Source organism: Suricata suricatta, chromosome 9 (genome assembly GCF_006229205.1).
Source record: "Suricata suricatta isolate VVHF042 chromosome 9, meerkat_22Aug2017_6uvM2_HiC, whole genome shotgun sequence".
Lineage (NCBI taxonomy): Eukaryota > Metazoa > Chordata > Mammalia > Carnivora > Herpestidae > Suricata > Suricata suricatta.
The window spans coordinates 70,918,323-70,935,143 of NC_043708.1; the positions used below are offsets into that span (position 1 = coordinate 70,918,323).

The 16,821-nt window shown below is 40.0% G+C and overlaps 2 gene segments (V, D, J or C); both read right to left on the reverse strand.

The window, feature by feature from the left end:
* LOC115301965 overlaps nt 1–16,821 on the reverse strand; it is a 550,585-nt gene that overhangs the window by 386,422 nt on the left and 147,342 nt on the right.
* LOC115301979 lies at nt 8,533–9,803 on the reverse strand. The segment is given in 2 exon segments: nt 8,533–9,411; nt 9,543–9,803. Coding segments are annotated over 2 exon segments (438 nt in total).

Sequence of the window (16,821 nt, forward strand, 5' to 3'; positions counted from 1 at the left end):
TACCCTCCTGTGGAGAGAGATAGGAGAGTGATTTACTTTCAATAATGCTTTTATTTCTCCTAATTTCATTTGGTATGAACAAATACCAACATATAAGTAGAGATGAATGACCTTTTTTAGAAATGAAAAACACATCCTTTTAAAAATTGATCATTTGGAGGCGCCTGGGTGGCTCAGTTGGTTAAGTGTCCAACTTCAGCTCAGGTTATGACCTCACCATTCATGAGTTCCAGCCCTGTGTCAGGCTTTTTGCTGACAGCTCAGAGCCTGGAGCCTGCTTCAGATTTTGTGTCTCCATCTCTCTCTGCCCCTCCCTGCTTGTACTCTGTTTCTCTCTCAAAATAAATAAACATTAAAAATAAAAAATATATAAATTGGTCATTTTGAGGGGCACCTAGGTGTCTCAGTCGGTTAAGCATCTGACGTTTAGTTTCACCTCAGGTCATGGTCTCTTGGTTCATGAATTTGAGCCCCACGTCTTGATCTATGAGGCGGTGCAGAGCCTGCTTGGGATTCTCTTTCTTTCTCTCTCCCTCTCTCTCTCTGCTCCTCCCCTGCTCGTGCTTTCTCTCTCTCTCAAAATAAATAAATAACATTTAAAAACTCATTAAAAATAATAATAAAAATACAAATTGATCATTTGAGACAGAATAACAAAAAATAAAGGAAATACCATCTTATAACTTCTGGTATCCTCAGCAAGCATGTTGAGCAGAACCGGTCGGGGTAAACTATATTTGTAGGTATAGTGTATGTGTTGTGTTTGTGTGTGAAACTCTGGTATATTTTCTGGGTCGTATGGCATGGGTAAGTACCCAGTCATGAACTATTTTTACCAAATTGAAGATAGATAACCCTGTTGGTATTCTTTAATTAAGAATACTTTTTTGATATCCTACTGCACTACTCTGCCATTAGGTCTCTAGTTCAGGACTATCAAAGTCTTCCACACATTGTATTGTGATTGCACTTCTTGGATTCACCTACAAGTTCCGTGACAAAATGATTGCACCATTTTCACTCTTGTGGCCCTTGCAATTACTAGGCAGGAAAATGTCAACACATAGTTAACAAATTATTTTAAATTATTTTTTAATGTTTATTTATTTTTGAGAGAGAGAGAGAGTGTGAGTGGGAGAGGGGCAGAGAGAGAGACTCACAGAATCCAAAGCAGGCTCCAGGCTCTGAGTTGTCAGCACAGAGCTCAGTGTAGGGCTCAAACTCATGAACTATGAGATCATGACCTGAACCAAAGCCGGATGCCTAACTGACTGAGCCTCCCAGGTACCCTGACAAATTATTGAATCAATGTGTAAGGGAGAGAGAGAGAGTGCATTAATACAATGTTTCAAGTATATAGATAATGTCATGAGGGTATAGTGTGTATTCAAATAGAAAAAAATCTTGGGTAAATGGCATCATGGTTGCTTTAGCTACTATTCATACCCATTAGTAAAGATAGTCAGTGTTGGATTGCAGTGACTGCATCCAAGTATAATGAGATTTTGTTCGGTATGTTGACTATCCAGGTGAATGTTTTACTCCTTTTCTGCCATTTTATACTCCATCGAGTACTACTGACTTTTAAGTACTACGTCACCCTTTTATCAGGAGCTAATTTATTCACAATATCTGACAGAATTAAGTTACTATTTAGCTATTCATATTCTGAAGTAAAATGGGATTACCATCAACGTTCATCGGTTGTTGAAGAAATGTTTCTTTCATCAAGCGTGTCTATTATAAAGGGATCTATTTGTAATCATACATTAAAAAGAAAGTAAAAACCGGTTATGTTGAAACAACACAATCATTTCTCTCACTGTGTAATTATTACCGAGCCTCAACATGAGCTGCGCATTGCTTGAAATGCCAATCCTCAAGAGAGGAGTTTTTTTTTTTAAAGTTTATTTATTTATTTTGAGAGCCAAAATAAATTTCACACTGGGCATGAAGCCTACTTAAAAAATATCTATTTTGGTGGAGGAGGGATAAATTTTGATTAAATGATTTGATGCTGGAGTCAGACATATTTAGATTAATACTACACCACTGCCATTTACCAGTGAGATCACATCAATTTGTTCACCCACTCATGTTATACCTTCTTATTCAGTAGAGCAGGGCTTCCATTACTTATTCTATGGGGATGTCTTGAGGATACACTGAGATTATGTACATAAATCAGACTGTGTTTCAATCAACCTATTTATATGAGTCTCTGAAGCTCATCTCTGCTCCTCCATTTCCTCTTCAAGAGGACTTAGCAAAAAGTCCAGCTGGGTCCTTATCCAGAAAAATCCAAGAGCACACCACCGTCACTAGCCGCAATCATCCTAAGTGAAATCACCGGGCCCGTGTGAATGTCCTGCCCTGTGACAAGGGTGATGGGAAGAAGTAGGACAAGCACACAAGATCCAATTAGTCACCTTTTGCCTTTGTAACCAAGTGGCATGCAAAGTATCTAGTTGGGTCAAAACAGGTATTTTCGATTTGGTAAACTTGATAGACTGTATATACAACCAGCAGTGCTATCAACTCCTCTAAACACTTCATATAAATCAACCCATTCAGTCTTACCCAAAAACCTGGGAGTAGCTAACATTATTCTCATCTTTCCTGAGGAGCAAATGGAAGTACAGAAAGGTTAATTAAGCTCCCCAAGATCATATAGCAGAGCCAGGCTTCGGATCTAGGCAGTGCAGCTGATGAACGCACAAATCTGACCACCTTAGAACACTGCCTCTCTGTGAGGTTCACACGGTGCCAAGATGGGTCAGCAGATCAGCAGCAGCACGTGAGAATTTGTTAGAAATGCGGATTTACAGGTCTTACTGAATCATACTCTGTAATTTAACAAGATCCCCACTTATCAAAGTTTGAACAACTCTGATGCAAAAGGGATATGGTAACCACCCCAGATCATTGAGAATAAATATGCATCCAAGTGAGGTGGTAGATTCAGGAAAGAAATACCTATACTTACCTATTAAAACTGCCTTGAGTGTTATGAATATTCAAATACATATTTCCTCTTACAGCGGCTGTGGGTGTTCATTCCCTTGACTCCCTTCCTCAACTCAGCCCCTGAAGTATTTTTATTCCCTTAACTTAAGCCTGCAACATGGATGCTGGAGGTATCTTGTGTTTTTATCTCCTAAATCTCTGCCGAGGGAAATCTTTTCTATCCAAGGCTGAGATTGCATCTTCTCTTTCCAGGAAAAATATCTTGTGTTGTACTCAATTTATTCAAGTCAACTAGCAGCTTTACACGACTTTGTGGAAGATGGTTACAGTGCAAAAAGCTAGAGCTTAATTTTGTAATCTAGGGTCTAGGGCGTAGGGCCTTTGGATGGCCACATGGGCTGTAAACTAATTGATGGGCCTGTGTTCCTAGTTAACTCATCAAAACAACTCTCTCTAGGGGCGCCTGGGGGCTCAGTCTGTTAAGCATCCAACTTCTGTTCAGGCCATGATCTCACTGCTTGGGAGTGCTGACAGCTCAGAGCCTGGAGCCTGCTTCCGATTCTGTGTCTCCCACTCTCTGCCCCTCCCCCATTCATGCTCTGTCTGTCTCTCTCTGAAAGATAAAATAATAAAACATTAAAAGAAAAAAAACCCTCTCTAACTCTGTTTTATATGAGTAACTGTACATCGTTAGCAATTCAAACCCCTGACCAGATTGCAGTTTAGTATTCAATCCATTTCAGAAACCGTGTACATTTTACTTCATCCACACAATGAGGCTCAGCCCATCATTTATATTATTCTTTATTAGTTTCTTATCATTTGATAAATGGACCTTTTTATTTTAGAATGTGTTTTAGAACAGCCCTGCGAGAAGTAGAATAAGTGAAATTGTCCTTTCAGAGTAGAGGAAGAACCCTAAGATCACAGAATAGGGATGGGTAGACAAGAGACAAAAGTCAGTTTCCTCTTTCCAGCTCCTTTCAGGGCACCCAGAGAGGCAGAAAAGGGAATGGTGAAATAGGACAAAGAAAGAAATGTCCATGGAAGATATGGGAGAAACTAGAACAAAAATACTCACATTGCAGGCCCCAGTTATGCAAAGGTGCGAAATAAGTTAATGTAACTAACACTGGAGAGACAGAACACTATGAAGAGCCATTTTTATACTTCAGTGTGTTGGCCTGAGTGACCTAGAATGTCATATTATATAATGTCAAAAAATAAGAGGATGGACCGAGTTACTCTCAAGGCTGATGCAGAGGAAAAGAAGTCAACAAAGCCCATATTAAGGCAGAGCTATATGTATATATTTGCAAATGTACATATTTGTATTTTGAAATGATTTTTTCAGACTATTAAAAATACTTGATTCACTGGGGTTTCTTTTCTAAAACACCTGTTGGGGACAACCTTTCTGCTTTGACACTGGGTGTCACAACCCCAGCAGCAGGATTGGGGACCAGTTGCAGATGCCCAAAGAACACAAAATACAGAGGGAAGTGGGGAAACTGAAATGCACCTGAAGGCCTGAATCCCCTTACTGGTAAGAGTCACTGTTGGTTTCTCTCTTCTTTTTCACTCCAATTTAAATTTGTTACAAAGAGGATCTTGGCAGTCCTTCCTGGGATTCTGTTTATCCCTGTTGAAGCATACAAGGGAACAGGAATAACAATTCCAATCTCTCTCCCCACTTTGACATGCAGGGATCAAGAACTCTTCTCCTTGTTGAGTGGCAAGGCAGCATACGACATAGAAGTTTAATCCCGCTATAGAATTTACATACTTTTTCTACCTTTCTGTGTAGAGAATTCTGGATAACCCCAAATGAGGATGACTCTACTACATCCCTCAGCCTGTTGGGAAAGTCTTTGACAGCTTTGGTGCCCACATCCAAGGGGAAGCTGCAAGATCCAAGCTCCTCCACTCGTCCTGGCCAAGCATTGAAACCTAAGGTGCTTTAAGTTCAGAACTGTTGACATCTTATACTGCAAGAGATAGAATTGTGTGTGGTTATGAAGATAATCAGAGATAAGATCCACTTTTTGCCAATAATTATTCACACAAACTGTAAATAGTGTCCCCCTGATCTGTGAGTGGAAACATAAACATGATCCTCTTGGGGAGGATTCATGAATATTAAAAATATTATCCAGGGGCACCTGGGTGGCTCAGTCAGCTAAGCATCTGACTCTTGATCTGAGCTCAAGTCATACTCTCAGGATTGTGAGTTCAAGCTCCGTGTTGGGCTCTGCACTGGGCATAGGACACTCTATGTTTCTGGAACCCTATACCTGAATAAATTTAGAATTTTCAAAACAAGCCAGAAGATTCTGTTGGCAAATATAGCTTCCTTGCCAGACATCATGACTTACATGTTGAAGCACAGACACACCACTTGCTCAAACACAAGTAAGCATGAAGGAGAAATGCTCAAGGAGAAATAAAATATAAACAAATACAGCAAAATAATGGCAAATTATATGTATGTATGTATATATATGTAAATATATATACACACAACCCCCCCACATGTGCCTGTGTATATACTTTTCCATCGTATCAAGGTATTAAAATCTATTAACATCCCCAGTGTTCAACAGGCATTGGAGAGTGTATCCATGTGATCAGATAGCTGAACAAATAAGATGTGCTATGTTGTTTCAAAGTATTTCTCCCTGCTTTCTCTCTTTCCCTCTACCCTTCTTCCATGCTGCCCATCTTTTACCCATGATATGTGCATATAAGAGAATGGACCAACGATACCATATATTAAAAGTACTTGGCTTAAATTTATAACCAGGAATAGTCAGAACTTAGTTTACTCTCCATAATGTACTAGGTATGTGATTATAGAAAAGCTTACTTATGTTTTCTGGGCCTTCTGACAGTTAAATGAGATGTGGGCATGTTGTTTTATTGTTATATTGAGATGCCTTCCATGAAAAGTATAGAAAAAGGTGGACACATTGCAATGGAAAAGGGCTGTATACTCTCCCATCCATGCTCCTCTACTTACGGGCTCCCAGTATGCCAGGCCCAGCTAATCTGTGGCTACCCTAAGTTGTGGTTTGTTGCTCAACCTTATCATTTGTTCCTAGGCTTGACCTGCTACCTGACTCAAAAATTCTTGTACTTGGTCCTCCAAAGGCTAAGGGAAAGCACAGTGGCAGAGTTCCACTTAACAGTTAGTGATGTCTCACCTTGTATAAAAATGGAGATGTTTGTGAGTTACCTTATAATGTTCTAGTGTAGTTCGCCATGTGTATATAGCATTCATTTTGTGGCAAATCATTATAACTGGTAATATTTTTGGAAGATGAGAGAATAGAGTTTTTTCTTCTAAGCATGTTTTATGTCTTTTCTATCATTGCTTAGTGGAGTGTTTTATAAATATGTATCAATAAGAGCAAATTGGTAGATAGTGTTGTGTAAGTCTACTATTGTCTTGCTGATTTCTGACTATGGATTCTGGTATTTATTGACTACAGAAGGTAAAGGTCTCCAAGTGTAATTGCAGATTTGTCTATTTTTTCTTTCAGTTCAAAGAGTTTTAGCTTCCAGCATTCTGAAGCTTTTTTGCTAGGTGCATATATGCTAACACTGTTATGTCTTCTTAGTATATTGATCTTTTATAAATATATATCATACCTCTTTATTTCTGTAATATTTCTTTTTCTAAAGTTTAAATTTTCTGACACTAATGTAGCCTTTCCATATTAGTGTTTGCCTGGATGTCTTCTCCCGTACTTCTATTTCTATCTATGTCATTATATTTAATATGGGTTTCAGGGAGACAGTACATAGGTGGGTTAAAAAAACCTATACTGACAATGTCTGTCTTTAAATTTCTTTAAATTTGTGTAGTTAGACTATTTGTATTTAATGTAATTATTGATGTGGTTAGATTTAGGTCCATAATTTCACTGTTCATTTTCTGTTTGCATACTCTGATTTAGTTCTTCAGTATTGTATTATCTATTTGCTATTCGACTCTTTCTTTTTGTGTTTGTTTTTAGTGGCTTTCGAAGGATTGTAGCATGCCTACTACCTCACCTTTCACAGTCCAGTTAGAGTTATTTTGGTGTTTTAAGCGAAATATAGAAATATTACAATTATATAGGTTATTTTACCCCCTCCTTCATTTTATAGCTGTTAGATGTCTTCCATTTTCAGACTTTGAAAACCCCACCATCAATGTTACAATGATTTTATTTCAGTGGCCACACATATTTTGAATAAGAGAAAATTCGTTTCTTACATATGACCATACTTTTACTATTTCCATTGTTCTTACTTCATTCTTAAAGTTCTAGATTTTCCTCTGATATCATTTCTTTTCAGCCTGAAGAACTTCTTTCAGGATTTCTTTTAAAGTAGGCCCACTAAACAGTGAATTCTGTTTTCCTTCATCGAAAAATCTTCATTTTACCATAATCTCTATGGGGAATTTTCACTGGCTGTGGTTTTCAAAGTTGAAAACTATTTCCCCCCCTCGGCATTTTAAAAAGGCAATGGGAGAAGATCATGTAGAGTCTATAGGCGATTGTAAGGACTTTGAGAAAAATGGGAAACTATTGAGAGGGTTTGTGTGACACAATCTGAACATTGTTGTTGTTTTTTTTTAAAAAAAAAATTTAATGTGTACTTATTTTTGAGAGAGAAAAACAGAGCGTGAGTGGGGAGAGGCAGAGAGAGAGAAGGAGACACAGAATTTGAAGCAGGCTCCAGGCTCTGAGCTGTCAGTACAAATCCAGATGCAGGGCTCAGACTCAGACAAGATCATGTCCTGAGCGAAGTTGGACGCTTAACCAACTGAGCCACCCAGGCACCCCTGATCTGTGTTTTAAAGAATCACATTGGCTGTTTGTTATGGACTGAATGTGTCCCTCCAAAATTCATTTGCTGAAACCCCACCCCCTAATGTGATGATAGCAGGAGGTGGAGCTTTGGGGAAGTAATTAGGATTAGGTGAGGTCATAAGAGTGGAGCCCTCATGAATGGAATTAGTGATTTTACAGGAGTCCTGACAGAGCCTGGCTCTTCTCTGCTCTCTGCCACATGAAGAGGCCCTGAGAAGGTGGCAGTCTGCAGTCTGGGAAAGAATACTCACCAGAACCCAACCATTCCGGCGCCCTGACCTCAGACTTCCAGCCTCTAAGACTGTGAGAAATATATTACTGTTGTTTATTAGCCACCTGCAATGGTACTTGATATAGCAGCCCAAACCGAGGAAGACACTGCTGTATTAACAAGGATCTGCAGGCGTCCCTGGGTGGCTCAGTTTAAGTGTCTGATTCTTGATTTTGGCTTAGGTCATGATCTCGAGGTTCGTGAGTTCAAGCCCCACATTGCACTCCGCACAGACAGTGCAGCGCCTACTTGGGATTCTCTGTCTTCCTCTCTCCCTGACCCTCCCTTGCTCACTCTCTATCTCTCTCTCTCAAATAAACATTTTTCTTAAAAAGCCAATTGGCTGACACAGATCTTAAAAAAAAAAGAAGGAATTGAAGGGGGACAAGGAAGGGGACCCTTAGAAGCTATCAGAGTAATTTATCTGAGAGACGAGGCTGGCTTGGCCAGGGAGGGCTCGTGGAGATGGCAGCAGTGGTCAGATTATGGGTCAGTTTTAAAGATAAGGCCACCTGGATTTTTTGGTGGATTAGCTGTAAGCAGTGAGAGAAAAAATAAAAATCAAAAATAACTCTGAGTTATGACCAGAGACTGAAAGAATGGAGCAGTTAGGACGTGAAAAGGAAAAGATAGTCGGGGGAGCATGTCGGAGGTGAGTTCAGAAGGTGAAAGATTAGAAGTTCAGTACTGGTCACATTAAATTGGAAACCTGACCTTCTAGTAAACAACACCCCCAAGTGGAAGGAGAATATCCATACAAGCCTCTCTGTTCTAGGACGTGTATACATGACCCAGTAGTAAAAGAAGATACACATTGAAGTTCCTATTTATCCTCAGCAGCCAGGAGCCAAGCAACCCCCCAGCCCCCAGCCCAGAGGTCTCTTCCTTCATCTTGCTCACTTTCACCAAATGAGAGACCTTGCTAAAAACAAGTCTGACTGTGTCCTTGAGTCTCTGAAAACTGTAGTGTCGCAGGAAGTTTGTGTTCAGCTCCCCCTGCGGTCCCAGGCACTGTGTCACTCACAGCACAGAAGTACTTGGCTGTGTCGCTGCCAAGAGCTGGGGATTTCCGCAGGTGGAAGGAGTTTTCATGCCTCTTAAATTCAGCCTCAAAACCATTGATGCCTTTAACCAAGGTGTTCCCTGAGGTGTACTTGAGGAGAAACTGGAGTCCTTGGTTGGGGTGCTGCACGTACCAGAAGAGATAGGGAGTTCCACTGTAGGAAAAGTTGCACCTCAGCTCCAGACGGGCTCCTTCGGACACAAACACCTGGGCATCAGGCTGCGTCACCGACTGGGCTCCGGTTCCTCCTGAAACATCAATGCCGAGTCAGTGAGACCAGGACAGACCTATTTAAAATGAGACAGTGTCTCCATGCAGATTCCAGTCAGAACAATGTTTCTGATATGGAGGCAGGAGCATAAAATACAGTGTTACTTACTCACTGTGAGGAGCATTCCAAGCAGCAGGATGGTCATTGAATAACACATAGCTAGGCAGTGAGGAAGCTGACAGCTATGTTCTGGAAGATGTCCCCTGAGGAGCAGGAAGAAGCCTGCCAGGTGGTGCTGAGGTTTTGTAATGGAAACTTTGAGATTCCAGAAATCCCCCTTTGAAGGCTAAGTTCTAGGGATAATTCATAAGAGGGGTTTCCTTGACAATGACTGCTCCTGGTGTTGAGCCTACTCACAACGTGAGCCTCTGTGAGCTGCAAGGTAAAGAAGCTCACAGAAGTGCGGTAGAATTTTTTTCAGAAGAGTCTTTTCCGGTTTACACAATATCGCCCTCTGGGGGTCGAATATAGAAACAAATTGGGTCAAAGTTTTTGTGTCTCCTCTTTCCTGCTCCTATTTAGGCTTGCATTTCTTAGAATAATCTGATGAGAGTGTTTTTAAGGGGCTGCTTATTAAAAGGCTGTTTTAATCTTATGAAGTAAGTATTATTATGTAATCTTACGAAGTAAGTAGTATTACCATCCTCATTTAATAAATGAGAAAACTGAAATGTGGAAGGAAGTTTGCAATTTCTCCAAGGTCACAGTGACAACTGGAAATTGTCCCATTAGAATGATTCAAGAATCCATGTTATTAACCACGGATCATACACTACTACTGTTCTTTAGAGTAGATATTATCCTCACTTACTAAAGGGAAATCAAATCTTTATGAAGTTAAATACTTTTTCCAAGGACAACATAGTAATTGGAATCTAACTCTGTTATACTCCAAGCCCAGCTCCTCACCCACTATATCGTCTATGATATAGTACTTCTTTTTAAGAGTAGATGTAATTTCACCATGACAAAGACTCAGAGCAAAACTCAGAAAAGAATAGAAACTAAAGGAAACCCTGACGAACACAAACACCAAAGAGAGGGCAGTGGAAAATGTACCAAAGAAACCTCAAAGGGTAGCCCAGAGAAGTTAAGTGGCAAATCAGAAATGACTGGTATCCAGAAATGGAAGGGAAAAGAGTCTTAAGAACAAAAGGATATCCAACAGAGTTAGCGCTGAAGAAATATCTACCTATAAGATGGTGACTGAAAAATGTCCATTGATTTTTAATAGCACAAAGATCATGCTTTGAGTCTTTTCAGCAGAAGCTACACTGCAGTGGGATGAGGCATGGAGAAGAGACAAGGAAAAAGGAACTTTGAATATAGAAATCTCTTTCCAGAAGTTGAACTCTGAAGGATAGGAAAGAGACATGGTGTGAACCAAATGAGGATGTTGAAGAGGTGGTAGGGGTTCTAAGATTAGGATGTATTTACATGCTTTTGGAAAGGACCTAAAGGCAATGGATCAAAATCCTGAGGAGACAGATAAGACTTCAATATGGACCACACGTAGAGGGACCAAGTTTTGGTATGAGGAGAACATTTATTTCCAGTTTTTTTGGAATGAAGGAAGACAGGATTGGTTTAGACTTCAGCAATTTTTTAGAGTGTGAAGGCAGAAAGTTGAAAAGTCTGTTAATGTCTAATGGAATCTTTTATGTTCTTTTCTTCAAGTTTATTTATTTATTTATTTTGAGAGTGAGCATGAATGGGGGAGGGGCACAGAGAGGGAGAGAGAGACAATCCCAAGCAGGCTTCTCATTGTCAGCACAGAGCTCCATATGGGGCTCAAACTCATGAACTGTGAGATCACGACCTTAGCCAAAGTCAGATGCTGAGCCAACTGAGTCACCCAGGGGCCCCTTTTTGTTCTTATAAATAGAAATTAAGTGCGTCTCCAAAGAGTGACTGAGGAGGTTCTGGGTTAGGAAGTCTGAGGAGTGTGAGAAGTTTTGAAATAGTCTCGGTAGGAAATTACAGTGGGAGATGATTATAGAGAAAAAGAATACTTTCCCAGCAACACTGGGGGCCAGCATGTTCCAGTGACACCAGTTTGCACACTTGCATGATTATCTTGAACTCTGCCTATCAAAGTATACATCATAAGATACTTATCTATAATTAGGAATTAATGAGACCACTGATAAGACACAAAATCAGGGCAACAAGAACATGAGGTTAATGACTGAAGGTTGATTGAGGTAGGGCCAAGGGATTCAGGTATTTATTTATTTATTTAAAAAATTTTTAATGCTTATTTATTTTTGAGAGAGAGAGAGACAATGAGCAGGATAAGGGCAGAGAGAGAGAGGGAGGCACAGAATCAGAAGCGGGCTCCAGGCTCCAAGCTGTCAGCACGGAGCTCGACGTGGGGCTCAAACTCACAAACTGTGAGATCACGACCTGAGCTGAAATCGGACACTTAACAGACTGAGCCACCCAGGTGCCCCATCTAGGTACGTAAGATTTCACTTGTGGAGCAGCATCTAACTAGAGAGTTATCATGGAATATGTCTAGAGTGTGACCTTGGGAATTAATGGCTAAAGGGGATTCCAATTAACAGTCTTTAAAACCAATGAGTTCAGGCTTTCTCTCAGAATTGTCCATGTGGACCCTTAAGTCACGTGGTATTTTAGATTATACTGGAATCCTTGTGTGTTACAGTCTTCAATAAATGAGGAAGAGTATCTGGTGTTTATAATGATGCTAGTGGGAAAAGAAGTGGAGGGGGACACCTGGGTGACTCAGTTGATTTAGGTCTGATCTTAGCGCAGGTCGTGATCTCGCTGTGAATTCAAGCCCCAAGTCGGGCTCTCTGCCACCAGTATGGATCCTCTGTCCCCCTCTCTCTGCTCCTTTCCTGCTCATGCTTTCTCTCAAAATAAATAAGTAAGCCTAAACAAAACAAGAAGTGGAGAAAGTAGGGCAAAAGACAGTGGCCTGGGTTCTGGGGGTGGTGGTGAAGAGATCTCTGCTATCCTTAACTCTGAGATGTTTTAGATGAGAGAGAATAAGAAGTAGCCACAAGAGAAAAGGTCATGCTTGGTGAAGGCATGTGAAAGGACTTTTTTTTTTTTAAACAGGGGCTACTGACTGTCGGTTTGCAACAGAAGGGGGATTTAGAGGCCACTGTGGAAAGATTTTCATGGGAAGGTAAGAAGCAGTTAGGTCAGTTTAGAAAATAAAACCGGGTCAAATTTCTTGAGGAATCATTCCTCTCTGGAAGGAGTCTGTCATAGGAAGGACTGAACGTGCTTGTGAGGGGTCCACGTACAGAGAAACGAGGCCACAGTAAGATTAGCTGGTGCTCAAGTCTCAGCAGGTGTCAAAAATAGTAAATTTGGACTCTCTCAGTGAAACAGCTGTCATACAACACATTTCATCACACTCCAAATCTGCATCTGCTTTTATTTATGGATAGAAGCACTAGAGGAAAGTATTTCTACCTCACATTCAAAACCCAGGTGGCAGAGGGCACACCTGAAGAACAATCCCCAAAGTTCACTATCACAGCACTCCTTGCTTATAAACAATGGCCCAGAACTCTGCAACAGAAACTGTAATGTGCTGGGAGATTTCGAGATGTCTCTTCAGGTTAACTGTGAATCTTCTTTCTTTCCTGTCTATTCCTGTTTGGTATAAAGCATATGACTCCTCTCTTTCTGAACATCATTTCTCTCTTATCTTTTCTTGCTTCCTTGTTTAACATGAAGTCTAAAGACAATGATTCTGAAGCTCTCTTATAAATGCTATGAAGTGACATGCTCTTTTCTCTTCCATTTCAACATCCTGCCAAATCCAAAGACGGGCTGAACTCCATCATACACTGTCACTACTGGAGCCATGCGCTGGATTCTAGGGTGCTGGTAATTACAGCAAAGATGTGGGCTATGAATCGAACTGATCACATAATAGGCCACCATGCCAGGGAGATTTTTGAGGGGCAGAAATGCATGCCACAGTGGCTCTTTTCTCTCTCTGAAATATAAATGCAAGACTTTTGATTCTGTTTGTTTTTTATTTTTTTATTTATTTTAGAGAGACACAGAGACAGAGCAGGAATTGCCCATCTCCAGCGAATAGTAAACTTGCTTACTCATCCTTACTAACAGAATCCTGATGCTCTTTTAGTTAGCAGGATGCCTAGATAAAAACATATTCCTTTGCCGGACTTTCGCAGCTTGGGATCGCCACATACTCTGTTCTCATCGAGAAGATTTAAGTATCCTGTGAGATTTATCATCCTTTCCTATTCAATAGACTTTTCTACTTTTTCTAACTAACTTCAAATGTCAAAAGGTAGGCTCCTTGGTACTATACATCAAGAATCAAAAGTCTTGGGGCACCTGGGTGGCTCAGCTGGTTGAGCGTCCGGCTTTGGCTCAGGTCATGATCTCATGGTTCGTGGGTTCGAGCCCCGTGTCGGGCTCTATGCTGACAGCTAGCTTAGAGCCTGGAGCCTGCTTCAGATTCTTTGTCTCCCTCTTTCTCTCTGACCCTCCCCTGCTGTCACTGTCTCTGTCTTTCAAAAATAAATAAAAAACAAACAAAAAACCCCCCCACCAGAATCAAAAGTCTTGCATTTATATTTCAGATAGAGAAAAGAGCCATTGTCGCATTTCTCATCTATGGGCTTTCGATAGAGGGCCAGAGGGGCACCTGAGGCTCAGTCGGTTGAGCTTCTGCCTTCAGCTCAGGTCATGAACTCACGGTTTGTGGGTTCGAGCCCTGTGTGTGGGTTCTATGCTGGCAGCTCAGAGCCTGGAGCCTGCTTCGGGTTCTGTGTCTCCCTCTCCTTTTGTCCCTCCCCTGTTCACACTCTGTCTCTCTCTCAAAAGTAAATAAACATTTAAAAAAAGTTTTAGAGGGCAAGAGCTTACCAATGGTCTGAAGTTATGTCTGGTTAACAAATATGTTCTTACTCAAATATTCCAGGCACCAAAAAGGAAAACTAGACTGAGAACACCTGAAATTTTACTTTTCACATATCATCTTAGAATTAACATGAAGCCATCGTAGCATTTTAAAGTTTTTATTGGAGTATAATACACACATGAGAAAGTGTAAATATATTATAGCAAATATATTATGTAAATTACTGGTAAGTAATGTACTTCATTTATTTTCAAACAGCAATATAATTTGATAAAGGCCAACACTTTTTCACAACAAATACCCTCAACAATCAGAAATTTAAAAAGACATTTCTGAATCTGATAAACTATATCTATGAAAATGTCCAAAGTCAGTATTATTCTCCTTAACATCAGGAACCAGACAGAGATACACGATTACTACTCCTACTGACTATCATATATGAGACCCTGGCAACAAGTCAGGAAAAGGAGATAAAATGTATAATGTTTGGAAAGGGAGAAGTAAAACCACTTTTATTTATAGATGAGACATTTGTGTATGTAGAAAATACAAAAGAATCGATAAACAAATATGAGCTAGGATTAGAAGGTGAATTAAATAAAGTCACTAAATGCAAAAATTAATTATTTCTGGATTCCAGCTAAAAGTGTTGGAAACTCAAGTTAAAACGCCTTTTATCTAATGAAGATTTGTAAATCCTCTAGAGTAAAAACTGCAGCCCATTAATAAAGAGAATTAGAGAGAATCTACCCTAACAAAGAGGATATCATCGGAATCTGAAGGCTCTGTGTTAAGATGTCACTTGTCCCACATTTGCTCATAAATTCAACACGATCCCAATCAAATTACCAGCAACCTTTTGGGGTAGAAGTTGAGAAGCGAATTCTAACACTTACGGGTAAGGCCAAAGATCTAGAATAAGCTTTGGAAAGGAAAAAGAGTGAGAAATTTGACTTGCATTTCCAGATTGCAATCTATATGAAGCCTTAGTAATTAAGAGAGAATGATCAGTTGGTCTGAGAATAAAATAAAAGGTCAGGAAACAGTGTTCTTACAGTTTGTCTGTGTCTACACGATCACTGCTAGTATACAGAAATTCATTTGATTTTTGTATGTTTATCTTGGATCCTATGACCTTGCCAAACCCATTGAAAAGTTTTAGGATGTTTTTTGTATATACATTTTGGTATATACTTTGGGATCTTCTACATAGACTATCATGTTATCTATAAATGGTGGAAGTTTTGCTTCTTTTCTGATATATATAATTGTCTTTCCTTTTACTTGCTTTATTGCACTGGCTAGAACATCTAGCATTACGTCGAATGAAACTGATGAGAGTGAGTATCCTTTCCTTTTTCTGGCATTTTACTGGTGAACATACTATTAGCTATTGAGGAAGTTCACCACTACTCTTATGTTTCTCAGAATTTTTAGCAAGGATGGTGTTAAATTTTGGCAAAATTATTTCCTGCATAGATTAACAGGATCATGAATTTTCTTTTTAACCTGTTAAGATGATGAATTCCATCAATTAATTTCCAAATATTGAAGGATCCTTGCATCCCTGGAAAAAACGTTTTGCATTTGGTATTGTTCTTTTTATATATTGATAAATCTATGTATTAATATTTTGTTAAATTTTGTGCCTGTATTCATTCATGAGGGAAATTTCTTTGCAGTTTTCTGTATGTTCTTTGTCTGATATTGGTATTGAAGTAACACTAGGTTCACAAAAGGAGTTAACAATTACTTTCTATTTTCTGGAAATAATTGTGTAAAATTCATGCCAGTTCTTCAAATTTTTAATAGAATTCTCACAATTAAGCCATCTGAGTCTGGATATTTTTTTTTAATTATTTAACATTTAACTTTACACAGACATTGTGACTTCAGCTTTCTCTGACTCCTGTCCTAAGGGGAGATAAGGAGGGGTTGGCCCCTGGAGTTCCACAGCAAGGTTTGGGGACAGGGTGCAGGTGCTTTGAGAGCACTGTGCCTCTGCGCAGAAATAAGTTCCTGCATCTGCAGTCTGGGCGGCCACCACGTGCAGGGAACTGTCCTTCTTAGTCTCTCCAAACCAAGCTGTCAGCCTTTTCTGCTTCACAGCTCCACTCTTAACTAAGGTGATCAAGAGGACAGGACTGCCCCCAGGCCTCTGCTTATACCACTGTAAGCTGCTTAAAATCCTCGAGGAATTGCAGTAAGTGGTGAAGTTGTCTCCTTCTTGCAGAAACTGGGATTGAGGAATTTGCTTTATGTCTTGTCCATTCACATCTGTTAAAAACAACAATGGGAGGCATCAGAGAAAATGTGATTAGATCGCTATTCTCTGAGCTGCAATGGCCTCTCACTTCGTCTTGTCTAATTTTCTCCTTCTTTCTATGTGTCCCTCCCCAAGTCCCTCTAACTTTCTTCTTTTTTAGCTCCCCCCCAGCCCCCCAGTTTTTTTGCTCTCGATCAGAAAATCTCATGCCTGCAGATGCCTGTAGATGGTATGCTGCT